General features: G+C 36.5%; 1 protein-coding gene across 10 annotated transcripts in view; it reads left to right on the top strand.

The window, feature by feature from the left end:
• LOC145671318 (dual oxidase maturation factor 1-like) overlaps positions 1–18,831 on the top strand; it is a 712,486-nt gene that overhangs the window by 599,264 nt on the left and 94,391 nt on the right. For all 10 annotated transcript variants that reach the window (XM_081740315.1, XM_081740311.1, XM_081740309.1 and 7 more), the window contains one exon: positions 15,648–15,859. In XM_081740315.1, coding sequence (XP_081596441.1) covers positions 15,648–15,859 — 212 coding nt within the window. The remainder of the gene's footprint in view (positions 1–15,647; positions 15,860–18,831) is intronic.

Here is an 18,831-nt window from a genome sequence, read left to right as displayed (position 1 = left end):
GTAGTTTTGTCCAGTAGGTTGTTCATCACACACAATCCAAATGCCCAACAACTTTAAGATAGTAGTGTGCTGGCTTCTGGTATTAGATAGAATTGAACTAGAGATGGCAGTAGTGTCAAACTAACTATACTTTTCAAATACAGTAGGACGTCGATAATCCGAACGTCAAAAATCCGAAACGTCAAAAATCTGAACGCGGTCCCTAGAACCTTTTTTACATTTTGTCTTGAGCGCCAGCAATAAACAAACAATAGGGTTGTCCGTCGGCCTTGTGTGAAGTCAGTGTCTTTACAAGAACTTACAAGAGCTCATTCATCTATTTAATTGCTTGTCACTCATATTTTTATTTTCATTTTCCCTTAGGCCTATACAAATTAAGTTTGAAGTGTGAGTTACAAGAACAGTATAATTTAGTGTACGAGCAGGTTCTTCAGAAACATTAAATGTAGAAACCTTGCGTATGGTATTGTAATTCCTGCACGTACTGTATAACCACTGTATCGATAAAAGATTATACCGTACAGTATATTTAAGCCTAAATAGCATTTTCTTCGTCATTTTCGAAAATCCGAACTATCTGTGGTCCCAATTAGTTCGGATTTTCGACTTCCTACTGTACTATTATTCTGACAAACTTATAATTTAAAACTTTTGTAAATGTGCTGTTAAAATATATTAGAACATTTAAGTTATAAAGAATAAATAAAATTTTTATATCATATCCCCCATAACCACTCTCAATAAAAATAAAACCTGACCGAAGCAAACACTTATTATTAATATGTCTTACAGTTTCGGCAACATTACCTTCGTCCGACTCATTATCTTATGTGTCTGTGTAAGGTAATGTCTTGTCTTCAATTATCTTACGTCTGTGACAGAAAATGTTTGATTATTTTCTGTGTGATGTATCTGTACCGGATACTACCTTGAATGAGATATATTTGTTTGATTATTTTCTGTGTGATGTGTTTGTGTCAGTTATTTTATGTGTGACATATCTGTATCTAGTGTCTTGGGTCGGATTACTTTGTATGTCTGATATATTTGTGTCAGATAATATATTTTATCAGCTTAACTTGTGTCTAATGTGTCTGTGTCAAATAATGTCTAATGCCAGATTATTTTGTGTATGATGTGTCTGTGTGAGCTAATGTCTTGTGGCAGGTTATTTCTTTTGTGATATGTCTATGGGTGATAGTGTCTTGTGTCAGTTTATTTTTTGTATGATGTGTCTGTGTAAACTTAGCTTATGTCTGTACCAGGTAATGTTTTTTATCACATTGTTTTGAGTGTGAAATGTCTGTCAGTTTATCTTGTATTACATGTGCCTATATCTGATAATGTTTTGTGCTGTGTCTGATGTGTCTCAGATAATGTCTTTTGTCAGATTATATTATGTCGGATGTGTCTGTGTCAAAAAATTTCTTGTTTCTAATTTGTCTGTGACAAATTATTTTGTGTCAGATGTCTTGTATTTGATGTGTTTGTTTCAGATAATGCCTTGTGCCTGTGTCAGATTAACTGGTGTCTATGTAAGATAATGTCTTATGTCTGATTATCTTCTGTCTGTGTTAGATATGTATTCAATTGTATTGTGTCTGTGTCAGATATGTCGTGTATCAGATTATGTTATGTCTGTGTCACATATATCGTGTATCAGCTGATCTTGTGTCTGACGTGTCTGTCAGACATTGTGTCTGAAATGTCTGTGTCAGATAATATGTCCGATGAAAGCAATGATGTATTGCTGAAGCACAGATTATTGTGTTTATGATTTATTTTTATTTAAGTTATAAGTTCTAAAGCTTTAATTATCATCTGTATGGCCATTCTATAAAATATGACAGCTTTTTTTGTGGCTGAATTGATTAAATACAAAATGTGACAAGAAAAAAAATAACAGTAAATCCTATCTAAGTTCATACACTCCAATTTAGTGTGTTTCCCCATTATTCAGACATGTCTCCTCTGTCATTGTTTCCGCTTTTAGTAAAATTTATGCTTCCTTTTATTGCATACCATTTCTAAAGTTTTATGTTAAACAAAAGTAGTTAGGAATCTTTGTCCGCTAAACATATACAAGGAGATAAAGAATACTCAAGTACTATTGAGGAAAATCTTGACAAATGATATACGGCTTTAATATATAATATATTTTAAAGACGGGAGGAGTCAACCCAGTGGAAAGATTGCAATTTTAAAGGGCAAATAAATACAAGCATATGTAGCCAATATAAACAAAGGACATATTTCGAATGCTTTTCAACTTGTTTCGCTCTATGAATATGCTTTCCTGGAATGTTCACCTGTTACTTAAACGTTATCTTTTTTATACATGCTTGTACTCTCATAAAAAAAGAGCAAATGCATAACATTAATTATGGTATCCATCTGTACAGATAAATTTATCTGTTCACTGTGTTTTCCACAATGCACATATTTGCATGGGAATTTGCACTGGTTCAGCGCTGCAGAAGTCGTTTACCTATCAGGTCTTTTGAGATGGATAATGACCTTACAAGTCATGTACAGGTCATTAGAAGGAAAAGCGATGACTGGAAAAGATAATGCATATCCTCAAAATATACGCTATTTGAACCGTACAGCCAAGGTGGAAGGAGAGAGGAATACTATATTAAGATGATTATAGTGACTTCTTGAGTTACTATTCCTTAGTTTTGCTGAAATCCCATACTATTGGAAAGGAAGGGGTACCATTCCCTATACCGCTACACGATTTTATACGAGAGTGGCTATATAGTTAGGATGCATATGTTTAGTGAGAAAGACGTCGGTTCGATTCCCAGAGGGAGCTCGCGTAGTTCGGATACTACGTTAAGCTGTAGTTTATATCTTACATAGTCTCACAAACCGACTAACCAACCAACGATTTGATGATATATTGATTGATTACTGAGATTAGTGGGAACATTAGCCGCGAGGTTATTTGCTCCCGTCACCTTAACACCGTTGCCCCACACATTCTGTGCATTAACAATTCAAAATATAACTTGATTTTCAAGTATAAACATGTCAAAAAGGACACATTAAAACAAAACTATAATAAAAATAAAATTCTGACTGAACATGAAAATATGACAAAATACAACATACGAGGGATGATCGAAAAAATATTACAAAGCTTATTATGGCTTATGTGTGAAACATAGGTGGAAGATCAACACACTTGATGATAGAGGGCACTCAACACTACTTCTCGATGAAATCACAGCTTGTGTTTAACAGCTTATCACAACGGCAGATAAAGTTTTCTTTACAATTAGCATAGAAATCCGCATCAAGTTCTCGCAGCCCTGACCTGGCCACCATGAGACATCGGTTTTGACATAATCGCATGCCTTATAATGTTGGCCATCCTTTTTTTTTTTTTTTTTTTTGGCTTTAGAACAGGTAAAAGATGAACGTCACTAGGGCTAAAAGAAGTGCTCTAGTCGTTCCAAGCGTAACGTCAATGGTCGAAATACTAGGTCTACCGGTATGTCCAGGGATAGTGTAGTCACTAACGCTCTCGCCTTCAGTGCGAGCGGTCCCGGGTTCGATTCCCAATGGGGGCACTCGGTCGAGAAAGTGTAACACGCTTTTTCAGGCCAGCCACTCTGAATGAGGTTTTCCTCATTCACACCAGGCAAATGCCGGGGTGGTACCTAACTTATAGGTCTCAGGCTGCTTCCTTCCTTCCCTTTCCCCGGATTTTGTGCTCGCCGAGGGACGTCATCCCTCAAAACGTGAAGGGCTAAATGGTCTTAGATGCAGAAAGCCCAGAAACCTAATTCCTAACAATATTGGTCCGTCTTTCTTTGAAGGTACAACACCACTTCCGTACATGTTGATTTGAAATTTAGCCTTCCTCATACACCTTCACAATCTGCCTATAAATGCCAGCAGGTGTAGTGTTTTGGGTCCACAAGAACCGTACCACTGACCTCACTTCTATTTTTTTTTACCAATTTTTCACACGGGTCGTCATTTTTAATGTCCACTTCTCGGTTATACATCATCAGAATCCGAAGTCTTCAAACCTGCACTAAGACAGATATGTTATTAATCTAGAAATCAATTTTCGCTAAGTGAATAACGTAATAGTTTTATGCTTTGCAACCTTCTTTTTTTTTTTTTAAATCATTCCTCGCATATACCCAAGAGTAATTCAAAAATAGCGTTTATGCTACGTAGATGGACTAGGTAGGAGTATATTCATGTGAATCGTTTATTAGAATCCGCTCATTTCCGGTTAGTTACTTTATGAGCTAAGCCAAATTTTGGGAAATGATTTTAACACTTTTGCTCTAGGGCTTATATATAGCAAGTTCTAGCTTATTATTGGTTTAATGTATTTTTAAATTATATGTATTAGCTAGTGGAAGAGAAGAAGGTAGACATGCGAAATACATGGAAAATAAATCTTTAAACATGGATACAACATTTATTGACATTGTTGATTTGAATCATTATTTAATATTTATCTAGAAGAAATAGTGAAAAGAAGACTACGTAATGAAGACGCATTTCGGTAGGAGGTAGAATGATTAGATGTATACGGTTAAAGACAAAAGTCACAGGGATTAGAACGAAGCAATCGGTGTCAAATATAGAAGTAAAAGGGAAGAAAATAGAACAGGTAACTAGTTTTCTATACCTGAGTACTACTGTATTATTAGTGATGATATGAAGTGCGAACGTGAAATGAAAGCAAGCATAGGGATGACGAAATAATCCTTAAGGAAGAGGAAAAGTCTGTTTTGAGGGACCTTGAATAAAGAATTAAGAAAAAGACTCGTAAAATGCTTCATGTACAGCATTGTACTGTATGGGGTAGAAGCAGGAACTTACGCTAAAATGCTGAGAAACGACTGGAAGCTTTCGAAATGTGGGTGTGGAGAAGAATGGCGGATCGAGCGGAAAACAAATTAGAGAATGTTAGAAATGGTGGGGGAGAAAAGAATAGTTTTAGATATTATTGAAAAAAGGGAGAGAAACTGGTTGGAGCAATGGCTAAAAACAAACTGTCCTAGAGGGTATGGTGGCAGGAAATAGAGGAAGAGTGCAAAGGAAACTACAATTAATGACAATATAAAAACAGAAAAATCGTATGTGAAGACGAAGAGGTTAGCGGAAGACTGTAGACCATGAAAGATTCTCAGTTGCGGCAAGTGATTTGCCAATAATGACAGAATACCAATGATGATGGTGATTGAGTGGAATTGGTACAATACAAGCTAGACTTGAGGTTTGTCCGTTTCAATTAATAGCTTACCCTAAGTCCTGCTTAGGCTTAGGATTGAAAGTGGTAATTTGAGTTTCACTCAAAATAATTGAGTTCTGAGTATCATTTTCTACTCTCATTCGCATGTTCACTTGAAATATTACTACTTATCGACAGCCATAATCGTAATCCTGAAAGAAATAGTCATTTACTGCAAGTTACTGTCGGCTGATATCTTTGCTAAATCCTGGATGGAAAAGGTTTTTACTGCATTCCTCCTTGCTGCCGACATTTAGTCGTCTTGGTGTGAACTTAATTGACAAGTTCGTTGCCCGGTCCTGAATTCCACAGCTCGATGACGAAGATCAGAACCGTCATTGAGAGTTTTCCTTAGGTCTGCGCATAGTAGCCATATCTTGTGTATGTGTTCAGATATGTAATGTATCAAATTATCTCGTGTCTCTGTCGGGTATGTCATGTATCAGATTATCTTGTGTCTGTGTCACATATATCATATTTCAGATTGTTTTGTGTCTGTCAGATAATTTTATGTGTCTGATATGTCTGTGTCGCGTAATGTGTCTGATGAAAGCAATGAAATATTGCCGAAACTGTAACACAGATTATTGCAAATAGCGATTCTGAATAACTTGGAATTCCCAAATATTCAACGTAATTTGAATTTATTTCTCTAAACCCGTACTATTTCAACATGCAGGGAGCATGCTGGCTGAGTACTAGAGAGTTCACTTCTCGTGCGATTCGAACCTAGGTAAGAGAGTTTGTGGTAAACAATATTGTGGCTGTGGGTTTTCTCGGAGTTCTAGCGTTTCCTTCTACATTCTTATTCCACGAATTCATTCATAATCATTCACTTTCACTAATCACCGACCTCCTTTCCGCTAAACGGCAGGAGATGTTAAAGCAGAAAATTCATTTCATTTCAATTATGAAGCTCATTGATTTCCACAGAATATCTCCAGCTATACGATATATGCGGCGGTTAATACACATATGATGAATGTACCACAATTAAATAGGAAACAATTAGATTGAAAGAAGATACATACTAGTTGACATATGCAGTGATTATATAAGATAGTTATAAGAATAGGGAGTTCAGTTAATAGGATTCAACAATTAGAAAACCAAGAGAATTAGGAGAATGCTATAAATTCTCTACGTATTCGCCGTAGTATTGAAAATCAATGATTTATTTCTCATAAATCCATTATAAGATATCTCATTACATTTTCCAAAGTAAAGCAAATTCTTTGGCCTGTATTACATCAAATTCAGGTACGACTTAACGCATGGGCCCGATGGGCATTTTCTTGGGGCTCCCATGCTAATCTATGTACGCCCAATAGCTTATCATAAATAAACACTACTACATACACGTAGAAGTCTAGAGCAGTGGTTCCCAACCTTTATGACTGACAACACGTTGCTAAACTCCCAAGACCTCCTGACACACTTGTTTGATTTTTTTTTTTGAATGAATAATAATGTAAGACTTAAGTTTCTATCAAGTAGTGACTAGCACTGAGCATTATTGCTGCCACAGGAAGTGTTGACCGGTATAGTGTGTCTCAAAATTGGTTTTAATTGATTATTAAATGCTTCTTGATTTTTAAATTCTAAAATTTCACGACATACTCTATGGGACTGAGCGACACATCAGTTGGGAACTGAACTTCTAGTTATTGCTGTTCAACGTGTATTATTTTATGCTGATTTTAAAGAAGTATCTTGTATGCTTCTATTTCTGATCCTTCGATGTTCTTCCTCTAGGTGATTACCTTTTATAACTTGTGTCTACCTCCACGGAAGCTGAATAACACTCAAAAAGTGAGGTAGATGTTGAAGGGTTAGAGAAGCTTCATATTCTTGGCTTGTTTTGGTATTAAATTGCATTTATACTATCAATGTATTTATTTCCAGAATTTGAAAAAAAAAATCAGATTCATGTTACGGCGTTTCATCCCTGGCAAGGATTCTAAAACGGGTTCTCTAGCCGGTTAACCAGCGGCTGCATCAGAGCATAAGAGACTGTCGATGCATATGGTAGAGAATAATTAGTTTTAGTCCGTTGAAACTTACTATTATTTGTTCTTTGATTATTTCCCGTAAATGAAGAACTTGATTGACTAATATTTGGCTGTTTTTTTTTTATTTATAAGGTTACAACCCTAATTGAAAAATAATTTGTTTACCGCTCCCTTCTTTTGCAATATCGTTCCAGGCAGTCCTTGTCATCTGTCGGGTAGTTCATTCCACAGTTAATGCAACGAGTAGGATTATTGCGGTTCTCACTATCATGCGACAGACCGCATTCCTTACGCAAATTTGTTGCTGCGACAATTACGTATCAAGTGTCCATACTTAAAACAGCCATTGAGCCATTGTCGGATCGCTTGTATATATGTGGCTATTGGTAAACGGAATATTCTTTCGGAAGACGTGATTTGCTTGTCACATTCGGCATCATTAAATAGATCTTCTGTGAGTATATTAGGTTTCACGTCCCTTATAGTTAGGTATCCTTAGGAAATGGAAATTGTTAGGTATGTAAAGTATTTTATCTAAAAAAAAAATTGCTTCTTGCCCTGATCTTCGGCCTAAACTATTGATTGTTTCCGTACTTGTAAGTACTGTTATATTCGTACTAATTCATAGAAAGTGCTGTTGTATGTAATCAATTTTTGAAGTTAATCATAAATAGCTTAATTTGAACTTTTAGCATTCTTCTACTCGCCCATTTAATTATTGACTAACCACTTTTTGGTCTTGTATTCAATAGTTGTGTTAAGGGAAACAAAACATCTTGCACATTTATCGGGAAGCGGTACGAATTTATAAATTGTTGGATATCAAAATAGTCGTATGTCATATGTCGATCAGGTTGCTCAACAACCTCGTTGTATTCAATAACATCAAAATCACAATCAAATGCTTCTTCTGTACGAAGCACATCTATGCCCTCTAATAATAACTGTTGAAGGCTAGCAAGGAATGCTTCGAAGCAGCCAATTCACATTGACCAGAGGTCAGCCGCACATTGACCACAGGCAGGACAGCCAAGCTGAGCCAGAGGTAGACAACAGAAGATGCGAGAGAGACCTGAGTGCATTGACCATGTATTTCAATTAAAATACTGGAGAAGCCTTTGTCTATGACGTACTTCAGGGAATATATGATACGAGGATTCATTACATTGCTCATAGTACTGCACCTTGGCTGGCTGTTCCATCCTTTGGTCTATATGCGGTCGGTCTTATAGGGAGGTTACGGGCTTGTTTGGTTCTGTAGATCTTTGTAATACAAATTTCAAAGTTTCCGCAAATGGTCCGTAGACAGGTACGTCATTTCAGATGTTGCTTAGGGAACAAGACTGTACAATATAGGTAGTTTCATATTTCTCATTAGTATATTATTATACTAATAATTAAATTCATATATATATATATATATATATATATATATATATATATATATATATATATATATATATATATGCTTAGGGTACACTAGCAGAATATTCGTTCTTCCCAGGGGAAGAATACGTTTCCTTTTGAACATAAGGAAGTGAATTTGGATTTAAACAGCATCGGAAGTGTCACTGTTCATATCAGCGACCCCGGAAAATATGGATTCGGCACTACTATCGATCATTTTCGGCACTAATATAATTTTCGATCATTTTCATATATCTTTTCCTCAAGTTGTGTGGCTGAATTTAGATTTAAACGGTATCAGAACTGTGACTGTTCATCTCAGTGACCTCGGAAACTATGGATTCGGCATTAGTATCGGTCATTTTCGATAATTTTCGTATATCTCCCTCGTTCCTCTCCCCTAAGTTGCACGTCAAAGTGAAATGATAAAAAACATCCCAGGCTCAAACCTCATCTAAGTTGAAAGTTTGATCGAGATCGTTTGTGTGATTGAAGAGGTACGTATGAAGTCACAAACATAGCCACTTTCATTTTTATACGAGTATGTATGGATAGATAACTAAAGGGGAGCAATTCCACCCTGATGCCTCAAATAACGCCTTTTTCGCAGAATGACCACATGCACGGCTCTAAATATTTGTAACAGGAGCTTTTATAGCAGAGATGACTAGACCATAAAATTATTTATGGTGATATCATAGTAATAAATATATACTATATATATTTTTAAAGCTAAAGTAACAAATTCTTTATCAGTTAAGAGTATAGTGGGTATGTTCAGAAAATGTATACATGGCTTTTTCTTTTCTTTATTTTCCTAATGTATCTTTTTTATAAAAACGTGGGAACTCTTACACTTGCGAAGAGATGCAGCAATTTATAATAATCTGCTAGACCAGTTTACTCGTGTTACATGTAAGAACAAAGAAATGCCGGCATGGCGCAAACACCTCAGAAAGATATATGTGGTCTATTTATGGCTGCAGGCTGCTTGTACTTCACTTCACTCATGCTGTAAGATCAGTTTACCTTTCCCTCCCCCTTTCCCACTTAAAATCCAGAACGTTTGTTCTTTACAACTGTAGTTGCTTGTGAGTCTAAAGTTGTGATATATTTACAAGATTTTTTACTTTGCGACACGTGTCTAGCAACAGTGATCGATATCTTTTATGTATTTATTTTTTTATATAGAACTTTACACAAAGAAAATGTATTATATAGGTGGAATGTTGGTCTTTATGTATGCGAATTGAATTACTTTCTCATTGTGTTAGTTGCTGTTTCGTTAGGAATCTTTCCTTATTGTAATTGGTTACTCGTAAGATTCTTTACTGGGCAGTGGCGATAACAACATAACAAACGTTTTACAAGACATTAAAAAAAAAATATCCACAGAGGTTAAAAGCCCTTAAAAGAAATATAACACTGGCTCCAACATGGCGACGAAAGGACGATGGTCTTTCCTTTACGCTAATCTCTTTTGATATAGGTACTTAACATTTGATGAATAGTTTTACAGATAAAATTATTTTTATTAGTACAGTGACATTTTCAAAGTACAACGTATCCGGAATCAAGAATTCCTTACATTTTAAGACTCTTTTAACAATTTCAACTCGGCAATGGAACTATTACCATGAATAATAAAATGCGTGGATGTTTTAGCGGTGGCAATAAAACCATTATGTGCTCATTAAAAATTGTGTTTTTATTGTGTAAAAATTAGTTGCTCCAGAAAGTATGTTTTCAGTATAAAGCTGGTAATATACGCCAGCCGATTGAAGGACATTTAAATGGTACCGGGCTCAGTATTAAACATAAAATAATGTAATGAATTAAAAAAAAAGTGCCTTAAAAATGCTGTCCGTAGTGAATATAGATATTACTATTGTGAGAAATATGTTGAAACAATCACTTTTATCTTTTGAGTATTTGTATATTATGCTCTGGTAGTGTGTAACACACGTGAATGAGGATATACTTCAACCTTCAACTCAAAAGAGAGTACACTGTACGATAAATATGATGCCTCTCACATTGTAGGCAGATGCTGTGTTATAATTCACTGCGGAGACTTCTTGAACGCACTGTGTTTATGTTTTTGAATGCATCAATAAGAAATATATAGGCCTACCTTGAATATACCTTGAACATAGATCGTTCTCTGCACTGCACCATAGCAAAATGACGGTTTTGAAGGAAAAAAAAAAAAAAAAAAACAACATAAAATTAGTATACATTTAAACACACTATTTTGTATTTATTTACTGGAGTTATCAACATATAACGATAATGATAAATCTTCATGTATGATCGGACATTAAATGAATTATAGGCCTATAGTAGTATGAGATACAGCTAGGTCAATATTTCCCATCCTGCAACCTTTCGCGGGGCAACGGTGGATGAATTTCTTTCCTGCACACTATGCAGTGGAAGTAGACGATCCACCATCCAAGTTGCACCATAGAAAAATAGTAGTTTTGGTGTGTTATACTAATTAAATCAGTTTTTCATCTTGTACACAAGATTCGTACGCTACACAAGAAACAGTATACACAGGGCAGGATTTAAGATATCTGCTGCCCATGTGTACAGCCAGCTCATACAAGCTCAGCCCCCCCCCCCTGATACTTGCAACAATAGCTCAACTATGGAAAAAGATTTTTCTGCACTCTTAAGAGTCTTCATCCCGGCGAAATTAAAATACCGCTAATTTTACAGTAATTATATGATATCTTTAAATAGATAAAATATAATTGAAATGTGGAACAAGAGCGCCCTAGACAATATTATTTTGCGTAAGGTATCGTTATCACAAGTCACCTAGTGGCTTTATGTTTTCGGCTGTTTAGAAACGCGAAAATAAATGCCGATTTTCAAAATGGCTCGAAATCGACAGCAGATAAGTGAGTCGTGATAACGGTTTCTCATATAAAATGATATTGTCTAGGGCGCCCTTGTTCCACATTTCGATTATCTTTTATCTATTTGAAGATATCACATAATTAATGTAAAATTAGCGGTATTTTAATTTCGCCGGGATGAAGACTTAATAGAAGTAAGTTGGTTTTATAAGTAAATCTACCTGCTATACAGCTTGGTTTAACTGTATAAAACACGACATGGCAATAAAAGTAAGAATCGTGTTTTTATTATTGTATTGGTATAAGATATACAGGGTATTACAAAAATTTGTCACAACATTTTGGGAATAGATTCCTCACATCAAACTGAGAAACAACTTCATATGGACCTGAGATCGGAAGTGCATGGTCTCGTAGTTATAGCGTGTCTAAAACGTGAAAAAACGAACTTTAAAGCTCCATAGTTCCACTATTATAGGACCGATCGTAGTCGGGTCAGGACATCACTGAAGAACTAATATGTGAACTATCCAAATATCCATTTTTTAGAGCCTCCGGGTATTTACACAATCATTTTTAGAGGCTGTTTGTTATTACTTGATCACTCTTCGTCTACCTCTCTAACAATTGGTGTGCAAGTACTGGAGCTTTCTTAAGAGTCTTCATCCCGGCGAAATTAAAATACCGCTAATTTTACAGTAATTATGTGATATCTTCAAATAGATAAAAGGTAATCGAAATGTGGAACAAAAGCGCCCTAGACAATATTATTTTACATGAGAAACCGTTATCACGACTCACTTATCTGCTTTCGATTTTGAGCCATTTTGAAAATCGGCATTTATTTTCGCGTTTCTAAACAGCTAAAAACGGAAAGCCGCTAGGTGACTTATGATAACGGTACCTAACGCAAAATAATATTGTCTAGGGCGCTCTTGTGAAATTTTTAACTTAATAATGTAACCCAAATATTAAAATAAAAATCCAAAGTTCACATCACAGAATATTAATATTTTCAAGTTAGTTGTATAATAAATGTATTACAACTGAGTATAATCCTCCAGTCCTTCCGAATTGAAAGAAGGTAGCTGCCTACAACTCGTTAAACCATACACTGAGAAAAATCCGTTATCCGGACGGCGGTATATTATACAAATATACAGAATCCGTAAGTTTACCACGAAAATCTGTACGAAGCATACGTTATCCTTTTGCCTGCTTAGATATTACATCATGCCGCTGACATCTAACAGTCTTCCATATATTACATACGTATATACGGAATGTTACATACGTTAGCTATATGATATATACGTCCATCTGTATTTGAGATCCTGACCACCTATATATATTTCTTTGTTTCATACGGAAAGTATGTATAGGTGGAACACTTATACGGAAAGTATTATAAAATATACGTTTGGTGCAGGAGATACTTACAGTCGTAGATACGTTAAGTCCAAAGCCTACAGGATTTACAAATCAACCTACGTTTTAACGTACGCCACATACTTTTTTCTCTGTGTACCGTGGTCGGTCTGTGCTGTATTACGCTTAACGTTATTACATACTACGTACCGTAAAACGGGGCTACTTTGACAGGTTTTGGACTAGTTTAGATGTGTACACGGGACATTTTCTGCAACCAATGAATGATACTATTCTCATCATAACAATAGGTATCTAGGCTATCACATCCACTACTAAACCTAAGTCTCAACAAGTAAGTTTTGGCGGGAAGAAATTAAGAAATACTGGTCAAAGTAGCCCCGGGGGTGGGGCTACTTTGACATCTTATGTATTTGCTGCATAAGGTCAAAGTTACTCAACGTATGGAGTTATTTTGACATGGAATTTATGTAAAGTGTATAAAACATTGTTTTGGTCATGTGTAAGATACGGTATGCTGTACACTTGATAAGCACGAAATCTTTATTTTGTTGTGGTACATCATTATACACCACTATACAATATTTTCTAAAGCTTTACTTTTAACATCTTTTACTTTGAACATCACGGTGCTTTACCTTACATTGTTACTTTATTTTTTACTCTACTTTATTTTTTTTTTACTTTACTTAACTTTTAACATAATTACATATGTATCGGTATGTTATCTTTACATGTAACAATGGAAAGAAAAACCTTAGTCGTCAACATCACAGTCGTAACAAGCATGTTGAGGATTTTTTGATCCATTATTACAAAACCCATACACCCATTTTTTGCACAGGATACATTGAATCCACTCTCTATATCGTCAGAGTGCGAATTAGATTATTCATTTTTGGGGGGAATAAACAGTGGCGGATCTACAAGTCCTTATATTATATATTGGGGGACAGGAAGGATATTGAGAGGGGGTAGAAATACAATGGGAGAAATCCCTCATCCCCTCCGGCAATTCGCACCGTGGACACCATATCAGCCTTTATCTATGAAAGTATATGCAACAATTCTCACAGGAAGCACGAATTGCTCATCTGTCAAAGTAGCCCCACTCTATGTCAAAGTAACCCTAAATGTCAAAGTAGCCCCGTTTTACGGTATACTACCACTACCGTTTAACGTCATTGCACATGAATAGTGTTTATTTTTATTTCACTTTACTTTGTTTACTATTACAAAGTAGAAAGAGTTTCATCAGTTTCGTTTGTGCAATAAATAGCATTATGAAATTGGTACTCTTAAAAATAAAAATGCTGCCCTGTGGTCGTTTGCATAGAGTTGTACTTCCGTAAATTCGGCCCAGAATATACAATGTAATCTTTCGACCCGATAGCTTTACAAAAGAAAGGTACTTTGGGGTCTTATGTCTGTTGAGAGTACTGCAGTAGTATCGAAACTTTGTATTGCAATATTTTTTTTTTTGTGCTATAATAGTTTACGAATCCATAGATTTGTTGCATTTCCAAAAGGAATATCTAATGTTATTTCAGAAGAGGAATATATAAGTAATAAAAATATATGCGAATCCTATCTCTCGCATTTCTAACAATGTTAGAATACGTAATCCTAACACATCGAGCACGTAATACTTCTTAATAAAGTCATAGTGATCAGAATTCTTATATCAGTGCATTCCATTAACTCATGATCCGTAATGATAAAGCTCTCAAACTGGTAAAGAAGAATGTAGTAACACGAGAAACACAATTTGTTTCCACTATAGTCGGTTACGCACATACCCACCATCATTGACGCGCCTGCTCCTTACAGACGTACGGATGCGCTAATATGCAGACCCAACCGTTTCATCCTGTCCTGACTAGGTTAAAGACTTCCTGCTTTTATAGGCCATCTAGCACAGGTTGGTTTGTGTTTCATACACTATAGTTTCTATAGCATATGTCCGGTCGCTGTGTTTATACCCCTAACGGTTAAGACATTCTAAAGTGAATTTGGATCCAGAAATTCAGCTTCTTCAAAAGGAAATAATTCATAAGGTAATAAGAGTGCGCTGAGAAAAAAAATTGTAGGAGGCGTACTTAAAACGGTAGGTTACATGTGTAATTCCTGTAGTTTTGGACTTAACGTACAGCAGACGTATAACTGGAAACGCATTTTTATAATACTGTCCGTATAAGTGTTCTATCTATATGTACTTTCCGTTTGAAACAATACAGGCGGTCAGGATCTCACATACATATTGACGTATATAGCATATAGCTGACGAAGGTAACATACATATACTGTATGTATGTAATATAAGGAAGGCTGTTAGATATCAGACATCCTGCAACTGCATGATGTAACACCAAAGGGCAGTTCCTATGTAGCATACGGAGCATGTATGCTCCATACTGGTTTCTATAGTAAGCAAGAGGATACCATATATTTGTACAATATACCGCTGTCCGGAGAACGGATTTTTCTCAGTGTGCATTTTCAGGTGAAAGAATCATGATTTCGTGTATTGATCCGTAAAATTAGATAGCACTTTTTTTTTGTTAAGTGCATGTATAATTAGTATCAGTTTATTATACTACAATTATTATAATTAACTTTTATATTGTTTGCTGCTAAGATAATAAAATGGCGTACGCCATAAATTATCCTTGATTTATGGTAATTATATTGTAATTTGTTTTGCAGGGCATCATTCGCTACGTGGTTGCTGATGAATTTGCTTCTGGTGGTGGTACCTAGATACGGAGCGTACACCATGACTCTGACTGGAGGCCTTCTTGTCTTCACCAACCTCGTCTACTACTCTCTGCTTCCCGCCATTCCTCTCGTCATACGCTTCGAAGACAAAGCTCTCACATTCTCTTTCGGATGGTGCTATTGGCTCGTACTCGTAGCTGGTAAGTAACGGCTTTTATGTTTTCTAGTTATCATAACATGTTTGGGACTTATAGTTGTAACAAATGATAACAAAGTGAGAAATCAAAATATAAATTAATGGTGTAAATCCCATGCTGCTACTACGGACAGAACAGTAACTATAAAGGTAACCAAGAAAGTTCTGTTGCTTTTTTACTCACCATATTCGAACATCGATATGTCACCTAAGGTTTACCTGGAAGATCCCCATCAAAAATAATCCCCATCAGCATCAGCGGCCTTCTGCCAATGTTCTGGAAGGCCATGGTGGGCCGTGAAGCGAAGAAGGTATCAAGTACATTTTGCACCTGTACTAGGGACTTGAACTGACGTCCTCTAAGGTGAATGGAACAGGTGATACTCGGACAGTGCAATGACCGGGGATTATAGCGGATGCAAGTGTTCCCCATCCAAGGCATAGAATGGTGTCCCGGGTCATTCTACCCACGTAGGGCTTATTATTGTCCTGTAACAGGAGGACCCCTTTGCGATTCAGAAGTGCTGTGTAAAGAGTTTTGAGTTTTTCTTCAGCACGGCTCAATTGCTGACAGCACACAGTTCCATGGAATTCTGTGACCAGCTGGTAGCAGTTCCCGATGCACGATGCTGCGAGCAGTCCACCAAACACACAGGAAGACCTTCTTCTGGTGCATTGCTAGTTTCGACTGTTTTGGAACCGTTCATGGGATGCTAACCAATGATGACGGCGCCGTGGAGCTTCGTGTAGGACCCACTTCTCATCACTTGTCAATACCCTTTTCAGAACTGGCTCCTTCCAGCAAAGAAACACAGCTTGCTTTGCCTTCTGGCCCGGAGTCAAATTATGTGGCATCCATCGACCCAACTTGTAGTGCTGCCCAAACTGATGGAGGTGCTGCCGAATGGTATCTCCACTCACACAGAATTGTAGTCCCAGTTCCTCAGAGGTCTGGCCACTATTCGCCTCAATTGCCGCCTGAAAATCTTCATTTTGTACATGTGTTGGTCTTCAGGCACATGGTGCGTCTTCGATTGTTTCGTTACCGTTCTTAAACTTGTTAAATCACTGCTGCACTGTTCACGTAGTCACGACATCCTCATCAAAGACTTGGCATATCTTCCGCCCCGCTCCATTGGCGTTTGACCCCAGTTTGAGCTCGTACAGTATACACGTCCTTATGACGCTCTAGAGGTCGCATGTTCACGCAAGTTTACGGTGTAACTGAACTGCCACAACCCGGTAGGGTTGGATATACCTATACCAACAACCGACCTTCACCTTATCTCCATTCGCATTCAACTCACGGTGTGAGGGCCAATTGAACACAGACCTTCACAAAAATCGATAGAGCTTTCTTGGTTACCGTTATATTTATTGACTTGAATATGTTGGATTTAGTACCCCCCCCCCCCAAAAAAAAAAAAATCATCTCAAGAAAATCAAGTGCTGAAAGTAGTCGTTTAATAGTAGACGCGTCACGTATGGAGAGCATCATCAGTCTGAAACAACTTTGAAGAATGTGGGTTAGGTGATTCAAAGAAACGATTTTACGTGAATAAGAAAGAGCGTATTGGTCCGATGAAGTTTGAAGATAGAGAATTAAAGGCATTACTGGAAGAAAGTTCACCTTAAACGTTTAAAGAGTTGCCTTAAACACTAAATGCTGATTAGTAAACTGTTTGCAAACGTTTGAAAGGAATTGAAATAATCCAAAAATTAGGAAACTAGGTACAAGTGAATTGACAGAAAGATACATTGTGAAACGTTTATCCAATTGTGAATTGCTGGTTCAAAGTAAAGAAGGAGAGTCCTTTTTGAATTTTGAAGTTACAAATCGTTTTAATATCCTTAACGCCCTGAATCGATAATTTCGTTAAGTATTGAACATCTCTTTAGAAAATACTTTTCCTGGCGTTTGAAATACCTTTTGCTGTCATTGGGAAATAACATTGTTTATCAATATATTTATTTTATTCACGTACACTTTTCGATAATTGGACAGATTAAAGTTGCAGTGGTGTAAGTAATATTTCCTTTCTTTTCCAGAAATAAACGCAAAGGCACTGTAAACAATTCGGGAAGAAAACTGCTGTTTTCTTTATCACTATAACTTCCACTGCTATTTTGTTGGAAGTTGATGAAGCTCTGATTGACTTATTTAGATCTGGTTTTTGTGTCTAAGTATTTGATTTTGAAACAATTACTGAGATCTCTGTAATGATTGTGAATTGTTGAAACAATCACGAGTGTGGAAATTCAAGGTGCATCCTCTGCGAGTTACTTGAACTTATTAGCAAATTAACTTATTTATGTTATGTTCTAATGGGGGAAAAGGTTAAATAGAAGTTAAATAAGGTGCTTAGCTTAATTCTAGAATTAGAACAGATCGAGTCAATCAACCAAAACATGTATAGGATCAGTAAATCTTGCGAATTTTCTGTGCCGTTGAACAATTATGTCGCTTCAGTTGACGTTGAAAAATCATTTTCGGTCTATATGGTTATTTTATCATGCAATAGATAAAGTTTGGCATAAATCTTGGAAAACTCCGAGTAGTGTATTGTGGAAATTCATACCGCACACAATAAACATTGTAAACAAGTGAATCTAAAATGAACAAATAAACACAATGAGTAAACCGAGCTCACAAGCTCCCGGCGTACTAAGCTGTGGCGGGCTACTTCCCCATCTAATTTCGTTCAGATCCAGTCAGTAGTTACTGATAAATAAAGTACCACATACAAGACCAGCCGAGCCTGTTCCTAGCCAAGCTCGGCCACCAAATGTAGTGATCTTCATTCAGGGCCGGATTAACCCATCTAAAGGCCCGGAGCTAGAAAAAATATCGCCCGTGCTGACTTCGCCTAATATATTTCTGTGAAAGTACAGTAGGAAAGTTAAGGCAACACACGTAGTTCTACGACATCAATCATGTCATGCATTAGATAATATCAGTAGCGTAGCCAGGATGTG

Source organism: Thermobia domestica, chromosome 15, assembly GCF_964235325.1.
Source record: "Thermobia domestica chromosome 15, izTheDome1.hap1.1, whole genome shotgun sequence".
Classification (NCBI taxonomy): Eukaryota; Metazoa; Arthropoda; class Insecta; order Zygentoma; family Lepismatidae; genus Thermobia; species Thermobia domestica.
The sequence above is the reverse complement of the archived record's forward strand: the minus strand, read 5'-3'. Positions and strand labels throughout refer to the sequence as shown.